General features: G+C 47.7%; 1 protein-coding gene across 7 annotated transcripts in view; it reads right to left on the bottom strand.

Moving 5' to 3' along the window:
• The window catches only part of PNPLA7 (patatin like phospholipase domain containing 7), a 398,841-nt gene that overhangs the window by 279,786 nt on the left and 101,382 nt on the right, over positions 1–17,673 (bottom strand). For all 7 annotated transcript variants that reach the window (XM_043530657.1, XM_043530661.1, XM_043530656.1 and 4 more), the window contains 2 exons: positions 14,682–14,826; positions 2,822–2,914 (listed from right to left, as the gene is read on the bottom strand). In XM_043530657.1, the coding sequence (XP_043386592.1) occupies positions 2,822–2,914; positions 14,682–14,826 (238 nt within the window). The remainder of the gene's footprint in view (positions 1–2,821; positions 2,915–14,681; positions 14,827–17,673) is intronic.

Genomic DNA, 17,673 nt, shown 5'->3' with positions numbered 1-17,673 from the left:
CAAAGCATTTAAGCTTATGCGTAAAGCTAAGCATGTGCTTAAGTACTTTGCCAGACAAGGCCTAAAAAAGGAATCCAGCAACGTGGCACATCTTATCACAGAGCCATGAGAAGCAATTAAAATCAGAGAGAGCAAAGAAAAGGCAGCACATGGATGAAAGTACTACTCTATTAGAATGCTACAAGTCATGTCTTCCTACAACCCTTGTTTGTGCCTGGGAACACACCCTCTCTTAAATTAAACTATCTTGCTGCCAAAGTGGGAATCAGAATGGATGTAGCAAGAAAATGTTACCTAGAAATCTTAAAACAAAGGAAGAGAAGGACATAAGCAACTGAGTGGAGCTTCATCCTGATTGGTCAATACTTGCTCACTGCTGACCCACACAGTTCTGGTATGAAAGTCACTGTGCAAGTACCAGAATATGGGCAAACTTCTGACAATATCTCACTGCTTCTCCCTTCCTGAACACTCATTCACAAGAGCAAAGCCATCACTTATAACTATGCAGCCTCGCTCCAGTCAATAGGATTGCATTTCTGTACAACACACAGTTTGTTTTGAGGAAGGAAAAATCTAGTCTTCATTTTGTCTCCAACAAGCAGAGAGTTGCTATTTTACTTTCACAATTGCTTATTCTATAAAACATTTAGAATAAGGACACTAGTTATGGAGAAGTGATGATAATACTTTGTACTTTGACAGCTCCATCCATCATGGGATCTCAAGTGGTTCACCTGTTTCTGTTGTCCTTAAATCCAGATCCTCTGTATGACACACTTGCCTGTCTGTCCTCTGGAGAGGATTAATGTGCTGTAAAGCGGACATGCAACAATAGGTTGCGGGGCGTTGATACACGCACATGCATTAATCCATTTTGCTATATTCTTTGTACATGACCTAATTTGAGAATTGGGAGTAGAGTATGCTCTGCACCCCAGAAATACAGGGAACTGGGGTGGTGGAAAGAAAAATGGTTTTCCCAGATTTGGCTGCTTCTAAAGTTCTTCCCACAAATTGCTGAGACCTGTCAATTCTCACCAGCTAAGCAAGATAAAGGATGGTGGGAAATCCTTTGTGTGATACTGATCATTTAATAGGCACCAGTCTTTTCTCTGAATCACCAATTGACATCCCAACATGGTCTGAGTAGTCAATATGCTGCAGGGATAAAATGTAAAAACCAAGGTCTTGATCACTTGTCATTATTAAAGATCTCATGGCACCTTTTGCATGAGGAAAGCAATGACAGCAGCCACAGGACCACAGGCAAAGAGCAACTCCACTTATTACATTCTGCCTCACTCGGTTTCCAGTCACTGTCTGGAGTTCCTCTTCTCCAGTTCTGTCCTAGACCCTCTCTAAACTGGCTTCTGTTCCTGCACTCAACTGAAACTGCTCTTAACAAAGTCTCTAATGACCTTGCCGCCAACTCTCAGAACCAGTACTCCATCCTCATCCTCCTTGACCTTTCAGATGCCTTGGATACAGTCTACCGTGCTCCTGTCCTTGAAATCTTGCCCTCCCTTGGCTTCTATAACTCTGTTCTCTCTTGATTCTCCTCCTAACTCTCTAATCACTCCTTCAGCATATGCTTCAGAGGATCTTTTTCATCTCCCCTCCAGCTTTCTGTGGTTGTACCATAGAACTCTGTCTTTGATCCTCTTCTCCCTCTACATCTTACCTCTGGGTAATCTAATCCCCAAACAAATTCAACTACCATCTTTATGCAAATAACTCACAGATCTACCTGTCTACTCCAGGCCTGTCTCCTTCTGTCCACATTAAAATCTCAGCCTGTCTCTGACATTTCCTCATGCCTGGCTAGCTGTCAGCTCATCCTCAACATGGCTTAAAAAACAGCTCTTAATTTTTTCTCTGCCCTCCCCCAAAAATAAATTCACCCCCCCCTTCCCCACCTCTTTTCTTGATCCCTGTGGAGCACACCACCATCCTCAGGCCTGTAATCTGGGTCTCATCTTCGACCTCTCTGTAGGTCCTCACATGCAGGGTATGCCTATGTCTTGCAGAGTTTTTTTGCATAACATTTTTATAATACAGCCTTTCCTATCCATCTGCACAGCTAAAACTCTCTCCAGGCTCTCATCATCTTGCATCTTGATTACAGCAACATCCTTTTCTCTGGCCTTCACAAATACAATTTTGCCTCGCTCATATCCATTCAGAATGCTGCTGCAAAGATCATTTCCCAAGCCCGTGTTACCCTTTTCTTTGCATCCCTTCACTAGCTCCCTCTTCTCTATTGTATCAAACATAAGCTACTTGTCTTCCCAACCTATCCCCACCCTACCTATCATCTCTCATTCGCCCATGGGTTAAATTTTCAAAACAAGGCACTAGAGAAATGTAAGGACACTAATAATATGCTGCAGGGCTAGACTGACTGTTCTCACTGGTCTACTGGTATTTTGCACAAGATAAATACTGCATCCTGAAACACAACTAAGTATTCTTTTGATTTGCCACAGAATTTCATTTAGATAGTATATTTTACAGAGCACAGTGAAAAGCAAACTAAGACAGAAGCATAGGGAAATGAACCCAGGTCCTGTATAAAGTGCTTTTAAATATTTTCCCTTCACTCATTCCCATAATGCAACAGAGAAAGTCCATTCCATATAAAATGACAGTGGATGCTCTCTGAGAAGAGAGCTCTTATTTCCTCTGCAGACAAATATTAGAGTGTTATTTCAGATCAATAAGGGCATGGAACTAAGGGAAGTGGGTTACCTTACATCATCCCCCTACATAATAATTAGACATTTTGTATTTCCTGCAATTTTCCCCAGCCCCTGCTCACCAAGGGCCTCTGCTGATCCAGAAGAGGATGTCAAAGAAACTCTTCTTTTGAGAAAATTCTCAGAATTCTCTGTACCTGAAGTCTTCACTGTGTCTGACATTTAGGAACAGAATAAAGGTTATCACAGATTTAAACATGTAGCACACCCCAACAAAACGAAGTACGCTGTGAACAGGTGCCTTCACCCAACTGCTCTCAAACACGATGCACATACTATCACCTTAGGATTTGATTTTATTAACAACTAAGTCAAAAGAAAGAACAAAATTCAGCTCAAACCATCTTACCACGCTTGGCTCCTCTGAAGGTTCCTCCTTCCAGACTGCTGCACCCACACTCTAGATCCTTCCTCAATTTGGAGAGTTGATTCCACTTCCCTCATACTTCAGTGAGTTAATCAATGACCTGCCCCAGTGACAGCCCTGGATTTTAGGTATTAGACTGAAACTCAGGGAACCTGGATTCAGTTCTTGGCACAGCCCTCCAGTGTAACTATGGGCAAGCCCTCGTCTGCTTGGGCCTCAATTCCCCAGTCTGTGAAACGAGGACAATACTACTGCTACACCCCAGAGAGGGTGCTGAGGATAAATTCAGCAATGTTTGCGTTACACTCAAATACTATAATGACGGGGGCCACAAAAGTACAGCAACAAATAGCAGAACCCCATTCAATATTACTCTGCAGGATCAACGCTTGCTAATTGCGCAAGCTGTTTCAGGCGCTACCTGAAATTAATAGAAATTAAGAGGAGGTTACTCACCTGTGCAATCACTGACATTCTTCGAGAAGAGTGTCCCTGTGGATGCTCCACTCCAGGTGTTAGTGCACCCCTGCTCCTTCACTCGGAGATTTTTACAGCAGTACTCATGCGGTGCCTACCTCACGTGCCAAATGTGTCTCAATAACACCAGGCTCCTCAGTTCTTTCTCTACAACGGAGACCGCTCCAAATGCCAAAGTAGGGGGGAGGAGGGTGGGTAGTGGAGCACCCACAGGGACACTCATCTCAAAGAACGTCAGTTACTGCACAGGTGAGTAACCTCCTCTTCTTCTCGAGAGGCATCCCTGGGGGGCTGGAGGCATCCAGGTGACTAAAAAGCAGTATCTCTTAAGGAGGTAGGGACTTCAGATCTGGTAAGAAAGCTGTAGACAGCACAGCCCAGCCCATTCGAATGTCAGTCAGGGGTCCCTGAGTAATAGCTTAATGTTTAGCAAAGGTACGCTGTGAAGCCCAGATGGCAAATATCTGTGAGAGGAATGTTACGTAAAAATGCCACAAATGTTGACACAGACCTGGTGGAGTGTGCTCTAACAGAAGTTGGAGGATTCATCTTCTTTATCATAGAATCATATAATGTCAGGGTTGGAAGGGAACTCAGGAGGTCATCTAGTCCAACCCCTTGCTCAAAGCAGGACCAATCCCCAACTAAATCGTCCCACCCAGGGCTTTGTCAAGCAGGGCCCTAAAAACCTCTAAGGAAGGAGATTCCACCACCTCCCTAGGTAACTTATTCCAGTGCTTCACCACCCTCCTAGTGAAAAAGTTTTTCCTAATATCCAACCTAAACCTCCCCCACTGCAACTTGAGACCATTACTCCTCGTTCTGTCATCTGCTACCACTGAGAACAGTCTAGATCCATCCTCTTTGGAACCCCCTTTCAGGTAGTTGAAAGCAGCTATCAAATCCCCCCTCATTCTTCTCTTCTGCAGACTAAATAATCCCAGTTCCCTCAGCCTCTCCTCATAAGTCATGTGTTCCAGACCCCTAATCATTTTTGTTGCCCTCCGCTGGACGCTTTCCAATTTTTCCACATCCTTCTTGTAGTGTGGGGCCCAACACTGAACACAGTACTCCAGGTGAGGCCTCACCAATGCCAAATAGAGGGGAATGATCACATCCCTCAATCTGCTGGTAATGCTCCTACTTATACAGCCCAAAATGCCGTTAGCCTTCTTGGCAACGAGGACACACTGTTGACGCTCATCCAGCCTCTTGTCCACTGTAACCCTTAGGTCCTTTTCTGCAGAACTGCTGCCTAGCCACTCGGTCCCTAATCTGTAGCAATGCATGGGATTCTTCCATCCTAAACGCAGGACTCTGCCCTTGTCCATGTTGAACCTCATCAGATTTCTTTTGGCCCAATTCTCTTATTTGTCTAGGTGCCTCTGTATCCTATCCCTACCCTCCAGTGTATCTGCCACTCCTCCCAGTTTAGTGTCATTCGCAAACTTGCTGAGGGTGCAATCCACGCCATCCTTCAGATCATTAATAAAGATATTGAACAAAACCGGCCCCAGGACTGACCCTTGGGGCACTCCGCTTAATACCGGCTGCCAACTAGACATGAAGCCATTGATCACTACCCGTTGAGCCCGATGAGCTAGCCAGCTTTCTATCCACCTTATAGTCCACTCATCCAGCCCATACTTCTTTAACTTGCTGGCAAGAATACTGCGGGAAACTGTGTCAGAAGCTTTGCTGAAGTCAAGGAATAACACGTCCACTGCTTTCCCCTCATCCATAGAGCCAGTTATTGCATCATAGAAGGCAGTTAGGTTAGTCAGGCATGACTTGCCCTTGGTGAATCCATGCTGACTGTTCCTGATCACTTTCCTCTCCTCTAGTTGGTAGCATAGGTGGATGCGGCCTGCTATCCAATTGGATATTTTCAGGGTAGAGATGGATTTGCCTCTGGATCGTTCTGCGATTCAAATGAAAAGTTTAGGGGAAGCCCTAAAGGGCTTAGTCATATCCAAATAAAAGGACAATGCTCTACGCAAGTCAAGTGTGTGCATTCCTGCTTCAAAAGTGTTCGAATGCAGTTTAGGAAAGAAGGTTGGTAGATGGATAGGTTCATTGAGGTGGAAGGAGGAATGCACCTTCAGGAGAAATTTAGGATGCATTCGGAGCTTGACTTTGTCTTTAAAAAAATATAGTGTACGGTGGGCCAGCCATAAGCTCTCCAAGTTTTCCTACACGTCTGGCAGCTATAACAGCAACTAAGAACACAGTTTTCATGGATAGATGTAGGAGAGAATATGTTGCAAGAGGCTCAAATGGATGGCGCATCAAGCATGTGAGGACCAAGTGTAGGTCCCAGTGTTGAGTGGGTGGTCTAACGTCCTGGTTTAAGGTCTGGAGGCCCTTGAGGAACTTTGTGATGGGGTGAGCAAAGATAGTAGTGTCTCTGGTCTTATTGTGAAATGCCATAATTGCTGCTAGATATACCTTTATGGAGCTACAGGAGAACCCAGATAGTTTAAGTTCTAAAAGATAGTCTAGTATTAGTGAACGAGGGGCAGAAACAGGAACGGTTTGCTTGGCATAGCACCAGTGAGTAAACCGAGTTCATTTATGGAGATAGGTGGTACGTGTGGATTGTGTTCTGCTATGTAATAGTACTCTTTGTACCTGTTCAGAGCAGTCTAGTTCCTCATTAGAGAACCATTGAGGAGCCATGCTTTGAGGTGCAGCATCGTTACGCTGGAGTGGTGTAGCTGACCCCTGTGTTGTGATAATAAGTTCGGAAGTGGGGGAAGTGGAATTGGCGGGCAAACGGACATCCTCGTTAAAAATGGGTATCACACCTGTCTGAGCCACGTAGGGGCTATTAGTATGACCCTGGCCCTCTCCACTCATATTTTTCATAATACCTGTGAAGAAGTGGTTATTGGGGGCAAAGTGTATAGGAAATTGTCGTTCCATTTGATGATAAATGCATCTCCCATCGAGTGTTTTCCTAGGCCCGCTCTGGAACAGAATTCCAGGCATTTTTGTTGGTCATTGTAGCGGGGCGGCCACCCTGCTCCGGCTCGGAAACGGTTAAAGCCCGCCCCTGGAGAGGGCTGGGGCTGAGAGAAAAGGCTAGGCTGACTGGGAAGGCAGCCACAGCTGGGGCCATGCCCTGATCAGGCCATAGCTGGCCCTATAAAAGGCCAGAGAGCCAGGAGCTCAGGCAGACTCTCTCTCTAACTGTAGGGAGAGAAGGACTGGCTGCCTGGGAGAACAGGGAACCTGGAGTGGAGCAGGACTGAGGGAAGGCCAGAGGAGCTGGGGAGCTCCAGCCTAAAAAACCCCCAGGTGGCAGGCCTTGCTAAAGGCCAGGAAAGGTACTGGGGTCGTAGACAATGTGGGCAAGTGCAGTCTGCCCCTGATACAAGGGGCAGGGCATGGACTGGGACTATTGCTGAGCGAGAGAAGAAAGGGGACAATGGACACAGCATATACAGAGGTTTTCTTTGCTGAAGGCTCTTGTGCCATCCCTGGCTGGTCTCCGGTGCCAGGGCCCCGACAGAAGGGGACTGACGGGACACAGGAGAGGGGTGAGACCTTACTCCGTGTGCTCCGGGAGAACCAGGAGAGACAGTGGGAAGTACAGTTGGCCTTGCAGGCACAACTGGGGCAGCTGGCAGAGGAGCAGCGGTCCCTGGTGAAACTCCTGCGGAGGGACTTCCAAAAAGACCGCCGAGACTGGTGGGAGAAGCCCAGTGCTGGGGCCAGGAGGCCCAGGGCAGAGCACAGAGCTTGTTACACCTGTGGGAGGTGCGGACATGTAAGGGTGAATTGTCCCTACTGGGATGGGGGCAGGGAGCCTCACCCAGGACGGGGGAAGGGACAAGCCCCTACAACAGGCCACCTGGCAAGGGAATTCCTGAGGCAAAGATGATGTTGGGCCTGCGGTCGGTGGGGGCACCTATGGAGGGAGTGCCCTGCCCCAAGGAGCATGGTCCAGGGCAGCCCAGGGAGGGCTGGCCCTGAGAAGGACCAATGGAAGAAGCCGGGGCCCAAGGCAGCAAAGGGGCGGTGAGCCTGCTTTGGCTGCCATGAACAGGGCCACATAAAGAGGAACTGCCCGCTCAGAGAAGGGCGAACGCAGGTGGAGGGGCCTGAGGACCCAAAGGGATCAAGGACCGGCCAGGTAGCTGCTGCAGAGATGGCAGTAGACCTGCCCAAGAGCCACCCACGGGGGATGGTGGACAAAGAGACTGGGACAGAGCGGGCCCAGCAAGAGGCTGGGACCCAGGCTGTAGTGGAGCAGGTCACAGTAGGCACCCAGACCCTGAAGGAAGAGGACCTGGGGGAGTCTGGCCTACGTGCGCAGCTGGAGGCTACAGAGCAGGCCCGCCACGAGGCCGAAGTGAGAGCCCTGGACCTCGCTAAAGAGTATGTGGCCGTCATAAAGGAGGAGATCTGTTTGCGTAAGCAGCTAGAGGAGTCGGAATGGAAACGGGTGGCTCTGGAGGCGCATGGGCGACTGGTCCAGGCCAGGAGACCCCCCTAACCCCAGGGGTGGTGATCTTGAGGTGGGGGGGGGGGGGTAGTGGGGCAGTCACCCCGCTCTGGCTCGGAAAGGGTTAAAGCCCGCCCTGGGAGAGGGCTGGGGCTGAGAGAAAAGGCTAGGCTGATTGGGAAGCAGCCACAGCTGGCCCTATAAAAAGCCAGAGAGCCAGGAGCTCAAGAGTCTCTCTAGCTGTAGGGAGAGGAGGACTGGCTGCCTGGGAGCTGAGCAGGGTACCTAGAGTGGAGCATGGCTGGGGGAAGGCCAGAGGAGCTGGCGAGCTCCAGCCTGGAAAACCCGCAGGTGGCAGGCCTTGCTAAAGGCCAGGAAAGGTACTGGGGCTAGAGAGGGGTAGCCTGGGAATAGGCAGTGGCAGCTGGTCCAACCCCCTTGCCGGTGACGAGTGGTTTACAGACGGCAGTCTGCCCCAGTGAGCAGGGGCTAGATGGTGACTGGCTGTAGCCACTGAGGCAAGGTGGGGATAGAGGGTTGGGGGTTCCCCTGGGTGGGGAGACCCAGATTGTGGCTTACTGCTGGGGGCAGAACCCTGAGGCAGAGGGGCACTGGGGTCTGGGAGCGACACGGGGGCCAGCAGCAGGCGAGACACCGGCCTGCAGAGGGCACTCCTTAGGCTGGAGAGCTAATTCCCAGGATGACCAGCAGGAGGCGACACAGCAGTGAGTCGTCACACCGCTACAGTCATGGTTGCAAAAAGATCCAGTTGTGGGTAGCCCCATATTTTGAATATGTCGTGTAGGATGGTATCGTTTATCTCCCATTCGTGATCTAGGGGAAAAGATCTGCTGAGCTCGTCCGCAGTGGTGTTTAGCGAACCAGGTAGGTAGGAGACTGAAATTTGGATATTGTGTTGGAGGCACCAATTCCAAAGTTTCATAGCCTCCATGCAGAGCAAGTGGGATCGAGCTCCCCCTTGCCTGCTTATATAAAACAAGCAGGCGTTGTCAGTCATAATCCTGATGTGTTGATTCTGGATTTGCGGGAGAAATTGGAGGCAGGCGTGGCGGACCACTTGGAGCTCTGAAAGATTTATGTGTAGTGAGGCTTCTGTAGGGGACCAGAGTTCCTGAGTGGTGTGGTGTGGTGTGCCATGTGTGCTCCCCAGCCCGTGAGGGAAGCATCCATGGTAATTATAACAGAGGGGGACTCCTGCATGAACGAGATTCCGAAGCAGAGGTTGTGTGGAAGAGTCCATCATGTGGGTGGGTCCTTGACTTTGGCAGGTATGGACAGAAGTCTGTTTAGGCTCTGCACATTCAGTCTGTAGATGGTGATCATCCAACCCTGCAGGCACCGCATGTAGAGGCATGCATTCTTGACCACAAAAGTGCAACAGGCCATATGGCCGAGAAGTTGCAGACAGTCCCAGACAGTGACCTGCGGGCTGTTTTGCAACTTGGTGACAAGATTCTTTATGGTATTGAATCTGTCGGATGGGAGAGATGCAAGTCCGGTTGTGGAATCAAGATGAGCATCTATGAATTCTAGTCGCTGAGTAGGAGTTAATGTGGATTTGTTTTTGTGTATTTGTAGGCACAGACCCTGATAGTAGTAGATGGCTTGGATGGCCTCCTCAAGAGTCTGTGTGTTGACAAGGCAATCATCCAGGTAAGGAAAAATTGACTCCTTTTTTCCATAGGTGCGCCATTGCCACAGCGAGAATCTTGAAAAAGACGCAGGGTGCTGTTGAGAGGCCAAAGGGCAGAACCCTGTATTGGTAGTGATTTGAGCCCATAACAAATGTGAGAAAACGCCTGTGGGCGGGGTGTATAGTTACATGAAAATAAGCATCCTGCAGGTCGAGGTCTGAAAACCAGTCTCCCTGCTCCAGCGCTGGAATTATGGTTGTGAGGGGTAACCATTTTGAATTTTTGCTTTTTGACGAACTTACTGAGTCACGTGAGGTCAAGGATGGGTCACCATCCCTCACTTTTCTTTTCTGTCAAGTAGTGTGAATAAAAACCCTTTCCCCTGTGCTGATCGAGCACCATCTCGACTGCTCCTATTTGTAGAAGATGTTGCATCTCTTGGTGGAGCAAGTGGTCGTGAGAGGAGTCCATGAAGAGGGATGGGGTGGGGGCAGGCATGGGCAGGAAAGGGATGGAATAGCCCAATCGGATGACCTCTAGGGCCCATCTGTCCATAGTGATGGCTCACCAGTTGTGTTAGAATGGGAGTCAATGGTGACCAAAAGGTTGGATGGGAAGTATAAGCGCTGGAGAGGGTGGGAGGTCTTCAATACCCTTGACCAAGGCTTCAAATCTGCTTATTAGATGAAGGGGGTTGGGATGGTGCCAATGTTGTGGAGCATCGTCGTTGATGCCTGGGTCTCTGGCGGTGTTGCTGCTGGTGGTGATCGTATGGCTTCTGTTGTTGTCGTGTGTAGACCAGGTATCATGGGCGTTGGTAAGGTTGATACCTGTATTGTCTTCTTCTAGTTGCCAGCGTATGGATGCCTAGGGATCTGAGCGTCGCTCTGGAATCCTTCATGGTGTCCCGTACCTCACTGGTTTTTGCTGCAAATAACTTCTCACCATAAAAGGGGAGATCCTCCACAGTGTTTTGTATTTTGTGAGAGAAAAAAGAAGAGGTAAACCACAAAGCCTGACACATCACTATGGCTGTCACGGTGGACCTGGCAGCTATGTCCGCAGCATTGAGAGCAGCGTGCAATGCCGTGCAGGAAATAATCGGCCCTTCAGAGACTACTGCTTTGAATTATTGTCTTTTGTCTTCTAGGATGTCATTAATAAAGTCGATGAGTTTCCCATAATTTCTGTGATCATATCTGGCCGGTAGGGCTGCGTAGTTTGCCACTCTAAATTGTACCATGGATTATGCATAAACTTTGAGGCTGAGTAGGTCCTTTCTTTTGCTGTCCTTGTCAGAGGGAGTGGACTGGAAATGATGCTGTTTGTTCTTTTGGTTGGCTACTTCTGCTACCAGTGAATTTGGTGCTGGGTGCATGAAAAGGAATTCTCCCTGGAGGGGACATAGAATTTCCAGTCTACCCTTTTGTAGGTGAAGGGTATGGTGGCTGAGGTTTGCCAGATATTCTTGGCAGGGTCCATAATGGCTCCATTAATAGGTAGGGTGATCTTGGAGGAGGTCTAAGGTTGTAATATGTCAGTCAGCTCATGCTGAGTCTCCGACACTTCCTCCAGAGTGATCTTGAGCTCATTAGCCACTCTTTTGAAGAGGTCCTGAAAATGAGTAAAATCATCCACTGTTCTTGGGGGTGGGAGCATAATAGCCTCTTCTGGTGAGGTGGATGAATTATTATTATTTGGAGAGGGTTCAGGTGCCTCCTCATCTGCATGCAAAGTTGCAGGTTGCTCCTGTCCGTCCATTGCAGAAGTGTGGATAGGTACAGGAGGAGATCTAATGTCACCTCTCCATAGGCTGTACCAGCTACTGTGGTGCCTGCTGTAGGACCCCCACGGGTTCCAATAATGGCATTGTCCAGGGAAGGACATGGGTGGTCCCATACACGAGTGTCCACACCAGGGTGGTAAGTCCCTGGAATATGAGGACCTTGGTCCCATGCTAGCGGGAGTGTCAAGGGGGTAGAAATGGTATGGTGAAAAAACTCCCTCCACTTCGTAGTCCTCATCACTAGAAAAGTGAGAGGGAACAGGGGATAGCAGTCAGTGCTGTGCTGATGGTCCCAGGGAGAGATCAGTATCAAGTAATGGGGAATCTGGAGCTGGCGAGATTAGCAAATCGCTGGAATGAATCAATTGTGGTGCCAACGTAGAAGTAGCCGGAATATATAGAGCTGGGTGTGGCAGCTGTGCCCTAGGTTCGGCTGGTGCCGACCGCTGCGGCGCCGTAGGCGGAGTCACGGTCGGTCGAGGTGTCAGTGCCAGGACAGCGACTGTCACTCTGTGCAGCACAGGCAGGCTCAGCCGAGTAGGCACCAAGCCCTTGTGCGGTGCTGGGCAGTGCCATGTTCGAAGAAGCAGCCAACTTTAGTTTTTATTTTTGCGCACCGGCCGTCGCTGGGGGACGGGCGGCGCGCACCGGCCATCGCTGGGGGACGGACGGTGCCGGAAGTGCCTGGAGCATCGTATGTGCTGAGCCACGGAGTGGTCAGCACCAATGAGACAGGCCCACTCAGAGACCATTTGGATACCGGCTGGTCTCTGAGGTGATGAAGCTGGCTGTTTTTTTTGTTGTTTTCTTGTCCTTCATGGACTGTCTCAAGTAGGACTCCTGACCTAGGTCAGAGGAGGTCTGAGGGACTTCTCCATTAGAATTAACTTGAGTCTCAGGTCTCTGTCCTTTTGTACCCTAGCCTTCAGTTTACTGCAGTGGGCACATTTCTGGGGGACGTGGGGATCGGTCCTGCTTTGAGCAGGGGGTTGGACTAGATGACCTCCTGAGGTCCCTTCCAACCCTGATATTCTATGATTCTATGGAACACCGAACACATTGAGAATGGCCATCAGAGATAGGGATGGCCTCTCTGCATGCAGCGCAACTCTTAAAACCTGACGAGCCAGGCATACGATAAACTGTCTGACAGAAAAAAACTGGGAAGGGAAAAAAAAATGTTCTTGGGGTTTGTTTGTTTTTTTTAAGAGAAGGGGGAAATGAAACTTATCTGCCAAAAAAAAAAAAACCTACATAAACTGTATAAACAACTATCTATCTATCTAAAGCAAGAAATAATTGAGTGAGACTGCTGAGCTCCATCTCAGGCCAGGGATGGTAGAGAAGGAACCGAGGAGCGCGGGCCCCGCACGCATGTTATTGAGGCACATTTGGCGTGTGAGGCAGGCACCACGCGTGCACAGCCTGTGCGAGTTCTGTTTTAAAAATTTCAGAGCAAAGGCAGAGGGGAGCACCAACACCTGAACTGGAGCACCCACAGGGACATCTCTTGAAGAACAACGTCTCGTTCTGTAAGAAAGATTCAGACACATTCACTTCTTTGAGCTGAGGTCAAAGGAAGCAGAACACCAAATCCACCCAAATAAGGTCGGAAATGCAATTTTGAGGGATTTTAAAAGCTCCCTTACGGACTCTTGCCAAAGGAAGATATCTTGCACAACCATTCAAGATGGAAGCCTACTGCATTCTACATGCCCCCATGGCTACATCATAGCCATGTGCTGCTGCTCACTACTGAGCTGCCTTTATTTAATTTCTTCTAGGTAAATTCTAGGGAGGTCTCTTAGCTCAAACCCCTCCATATTTTTAGGGTTTCTCCTGCTATTACTTAAGTCAGGTAATTCTCTTATAGTCTCACAGCATATTCAATTAAAATTAAGGAGTACTCTGGTCTTGCAGATATATTCATGAAATAATATTTTTCTCTATCCTTAAATTTTTAAAAATTAGGCTTGGTTTTTCTTTTTCAAGATCTTAAATCAAGAAGAAATATTAGTTCCTATTAAGGAAGTTTAGGATTCTCCAAAGACTTGGGATCTGTATCCAAAACGTAAAGACATTTCCCATCTACCTAAATCAAACAAAAGATTGTTGATACACAGCACAATACTGTGCTGCCCAGAGTATCATGTTAGTGATCAATGGCTCCATGTCTAGTTGGCAGCCGGTATCAAGCGGAGTGCCCCAAGGGTCGGTTTTGTTCAATATCTTCCTTAATGATCTGGAAGATAGGGTGGATTGTATCCTCAGCAAGTTTGCAGATGACACTAAACTGGGAGGAGTGGTAGATACACTGGAGGGTAGGGATAGGATACAAGAGACCTAGACAAATTAGAGGATTGGGCCAAAAGAAATCTGATGACGTTCAACAACAACAAGTGCAGAGTCCTGCACTTAGGAAGGAAGAATCCCATACACTGCTACAGACTAGGGACCAAGCAGTTCTGCAGAAAAGGACCTAGGGGTTACAGTGGACGAGAAGCTGGATTTGAGTCAACAGTGTGCCCTTGTTGCCAAGAAGGCCAATGGCATTTTGGGATGCATAAGTAGGAGCATTGCCAGCAGATCGAGGGACGTGATCGTTCCCCTCTATTCGACACTGGTGAGATCTGATCTGGAGTACTGTGTCCAGTTTTGGGCCCCACACTACAAGAAGGATGTGGAAAAATTGGAGGAAGTCCAGCAGAGGGCAACAAAAATGATTAGGGGGCTGGAGCACATGACTTATGAGGAGAGGCTGAGGGAACTGGGATTGTTTAGTCTGCAGAAGAGAAGAATGAGGGGGGATTTGATAGCTGCTTTCAACTACCTGAAAGGCAGTTCCAAAGAGGATGGATCTAGACTGTTCTCAGTGGTCCCAGATGACAGAACGAGGAGTAATGGTCTCAAGTTGCAGTAGGAGAGGTTTAGGTTGGATATTAGGAAAAAAACTTTTTCACTAGGAGGGTGGTGAAGCACTGGAATAGGTTACCTAGGGAGATGGTGGAATCTCCTTCCTTAGAGGTTTTTAAGGTCAGGTTTGACAAAGCCCTGGCTGGGATGATTTAGTTGGGGATTGGTCCTGCTTTGAGCAGGGGGTTGGACTAGATGACCTCCTAAGGTCCCTTCCAACCCTGATATTCTATCATCATCGAGGGTGCTCTGTACACACTAAAACAAACGTTACCTGTTTCTGAGGTATCCCCTGCTTTCTCCAATTTTTCTCCCCGTTCCTCCTCTGATACGTTAGACAGTTGTCTTTTCACCTCTTTGTTTGAACTTCCTCCAGATGTTACACTTGCCACAGATATCAATGGGATGGCCTGGCTCTCCTGAGGGAAACGAGAGATGAAGATTTACACAGATTCACATATATACACAGTTTCCTGTGTCTTGCAATGCTCCATATGCAGCACATTACATGTTAGGATCTTTTAAAAGTGTGAAATAACTGCAGTCTCTTTGGGCTTTCCAGCTTTTGATGCGTTATTCAATGTAGTCTTTGTGTAGCAACATCTAGGTTCACAGCTGCTCTGCAGCCAATATAACATCATTAATCAGACATACCTCTTCTTTCTTATACTTTTCTCAGTCTCACCTTACACACGATATATTTGTACGCTCTCTGATGGGGTGTGGCAGGCATTTGATGCCCCCTGCTGGAGGCCCTACCTCATTGGCACACCCCATCCAAAGGTGGTGTCTTTTTGAAGGAAAATGGTGTATTTAGACCTCCACAAACTGCCTCGAGAAGCCACCACAATCAGAGGTAGGCAGAACCAACAAGATTTGGTCCTCCAGTGGCTAGAAGGGCCAGGAGCAGGCCAAAGCTAATCAGGGCCCAACAGGCAAGACAAAAACTAAAAGTAGAGTGAGTTTGCTGTGTGAGATGCCCCACTGGTTCAGGCTAACCTGTGACAGTCCCATTCGCTCTGCAGAGCCACTGAATTTATGAGAGAGAGATTCTAAGTCATATGAACAAAACTGTCAGCTAACTTCCAATTATTTAATCTTTGCTACTGGTGATAATGGAAGAAGCAGAAAGAGCACTACCTGAGATTCTGTGATGTTAGCACTTACAGAAATTTTTAAGATTGCATACTGAGCAAATCTACTATGGAAACAAAAACAGGAGAGACAAGGAACGGAGCCCCCAAAGTCACTTTTCTAACCACACAGATTCAACTGAGCTTTGTGTTTCATTCTTTTTACATACATACATACACACACACTCTTCACAGTTACTGCCTGGGAATAATAGTTACGAGCTATGCCAAGAAATAACAACAATAGTACACACACTATTATAGGTCTGCAACATGCAGAGAGCTCAGGCATATAATCATATTAAAGAATACACATATTCCCAGGACACAGTATAACAGCGTGCTCATTTAAATGATTACTGGGAAGTGTGAACATAGATTAATAATGCTTTTCATTTTAAAGAAGCCATACTATCAAATGTTTAGTAAGATCCCTAAGCTAGTGAGAAAATGAGTCAATGCACATTCTGACCACGCTCTTCAGGGTCCAAGATAAACCACAAAGCAGACTTGAGTAGGGTGCAAAGTCCACAGAGTTTACTGAAGCAGGTTCCAACACTTCCTGGGCAGGGGCTCCCTGCAACAGTCTAGTTAGGACAGCACAGACAGCCCAAGAGTCCTTTTTGTAGTAAAGCAAAGAAATAGTCCCAAAATACAATAGTCCTGTGCCAGACCTATGATCCTCGGGGGGGGGGGGGGGGGGGGGGCGGTTCTGGCAGGCAGCAGTCTCTGCAGAGGTTCTGAGCTGGTCCTTTCCTCAGGGACCAAAGGACAGAAGTCTGTGCTCCTCGCTGGTCAGCCACCTACTGAGCTGTTCTCTTCCCTTTTTAACTACCCCTTCATCACCAGACAGCAAGTGCAGGTGTAACAAGGTGAGGCTGAGTGGGCCCATAGCAGCTCATTAACCCTTCCTCACTCAGTGTGGGGTTGGTATGCCCTCATCAGACACACAGACAGCCATGAAATGACACATTTTCAAACCTCCATCACATCTTCAATCCCATTTATTTTAAAATTCAAAATATATAATTCATATTCCAGACTAAGAGTGAAATACATTACTTAAAGGAAAGTGCTTTTCAGTAACAGAGACATAAATATGCCCCAGAACTGCAACAGGCAGGAAGGAATAGAATGGCTCAAAATAAGCCACCTCCCAGAAACATGTAAGAGTTGTTAAGAGACAACACCTGAACTATTAGCCTTCATGATTTTGCCTCCTATCCAGCCCACCTACAGCCTTGGTTTGCACCAGGACAGCCAGCGGCTGGGAACATGGAAGAACAAGGGAGCTCTGGCAGAAGTAAAAGGGACTGTCTGCAGAGATGGGGAGTAACTGTTCAGGGGAACCAAGCTGAGACAAAGGACCCTTCTGAGGATATCTGAAGAAGTAGGCCTGCTCAGGTTTCCATTGGGATGGTAGGACTCTAGGTAAGAGAGATGTGTGCAGACTGTTTTAAAATTCCGTTTTCTCTTATGCTTTTTTCCTACTGAAAAAACAAACAATACTTTGATTTAAGATGGCTGTTTGTCACTGTATTTCCCGGTCATAGGCTCCCAAAGGGAAGAACAGCAGGTACACAAGATCAGTTGAATCTGCAGGGCAAGCACAGCTGCTACACAGGATACTGTAAGCCAGAGCCCAGTCCAGGAGCAGGAGAACAGACATTTCACCCTGTCATAAATACAAAGGGTAGGGTAACAACTTTTATGTATGCAGGAATATAAAATCCCTCTTGGCCAGAGGTACAGAATCACTTACCTGTAAGGGGTTAAGCAGTTCAATTAAGCTAGTTGGCACCTGACCAGAAGGACCAATGGGGAAAGAAGATATTTTCAAATTGAGAGGGGGCGGGAGGGGGAGGTTTTGTTTGTGCTCTCTGTGTATTCCCTCTGGAGACTAAGAGAGAGACAAAGCAGGTAATCCAACTACTGAAATGATACATCTAAAATTACAGAAACTGGAAGTAATAGCAAGAAAATGCATTAGATTATCTTTTGTTTTAGATTGTAAATTTTCCCTATGCTAACAGGGAGGTTTATTCCTGCTTTTTGTAACTTTGAAGTTGAGCCTAGAGGGGGATCTTCTATGTTTTAAATTTTTTCATTACCCGGTAGAATTACCTTCCATTC

Source organism: Chelonia mydas, chromosome 16 (genome assembly GCF_015237465.2).
Source record: "Chelonia mydas isolate rCheMyd1 chromosome 16, rCheMyd1.pri.v2, whole genome shotgun sequence".
NCBI classification, from domain to species: Eukaryota; Metazoa; Chordata; order Testudines; family Cheloniidae; genus Chelonia; species Chelonia mydas.
Note: the sequence above shows the minus strand (reverse complement) of the source record. Positions and strands in the feature narration are given on the sequence as shown.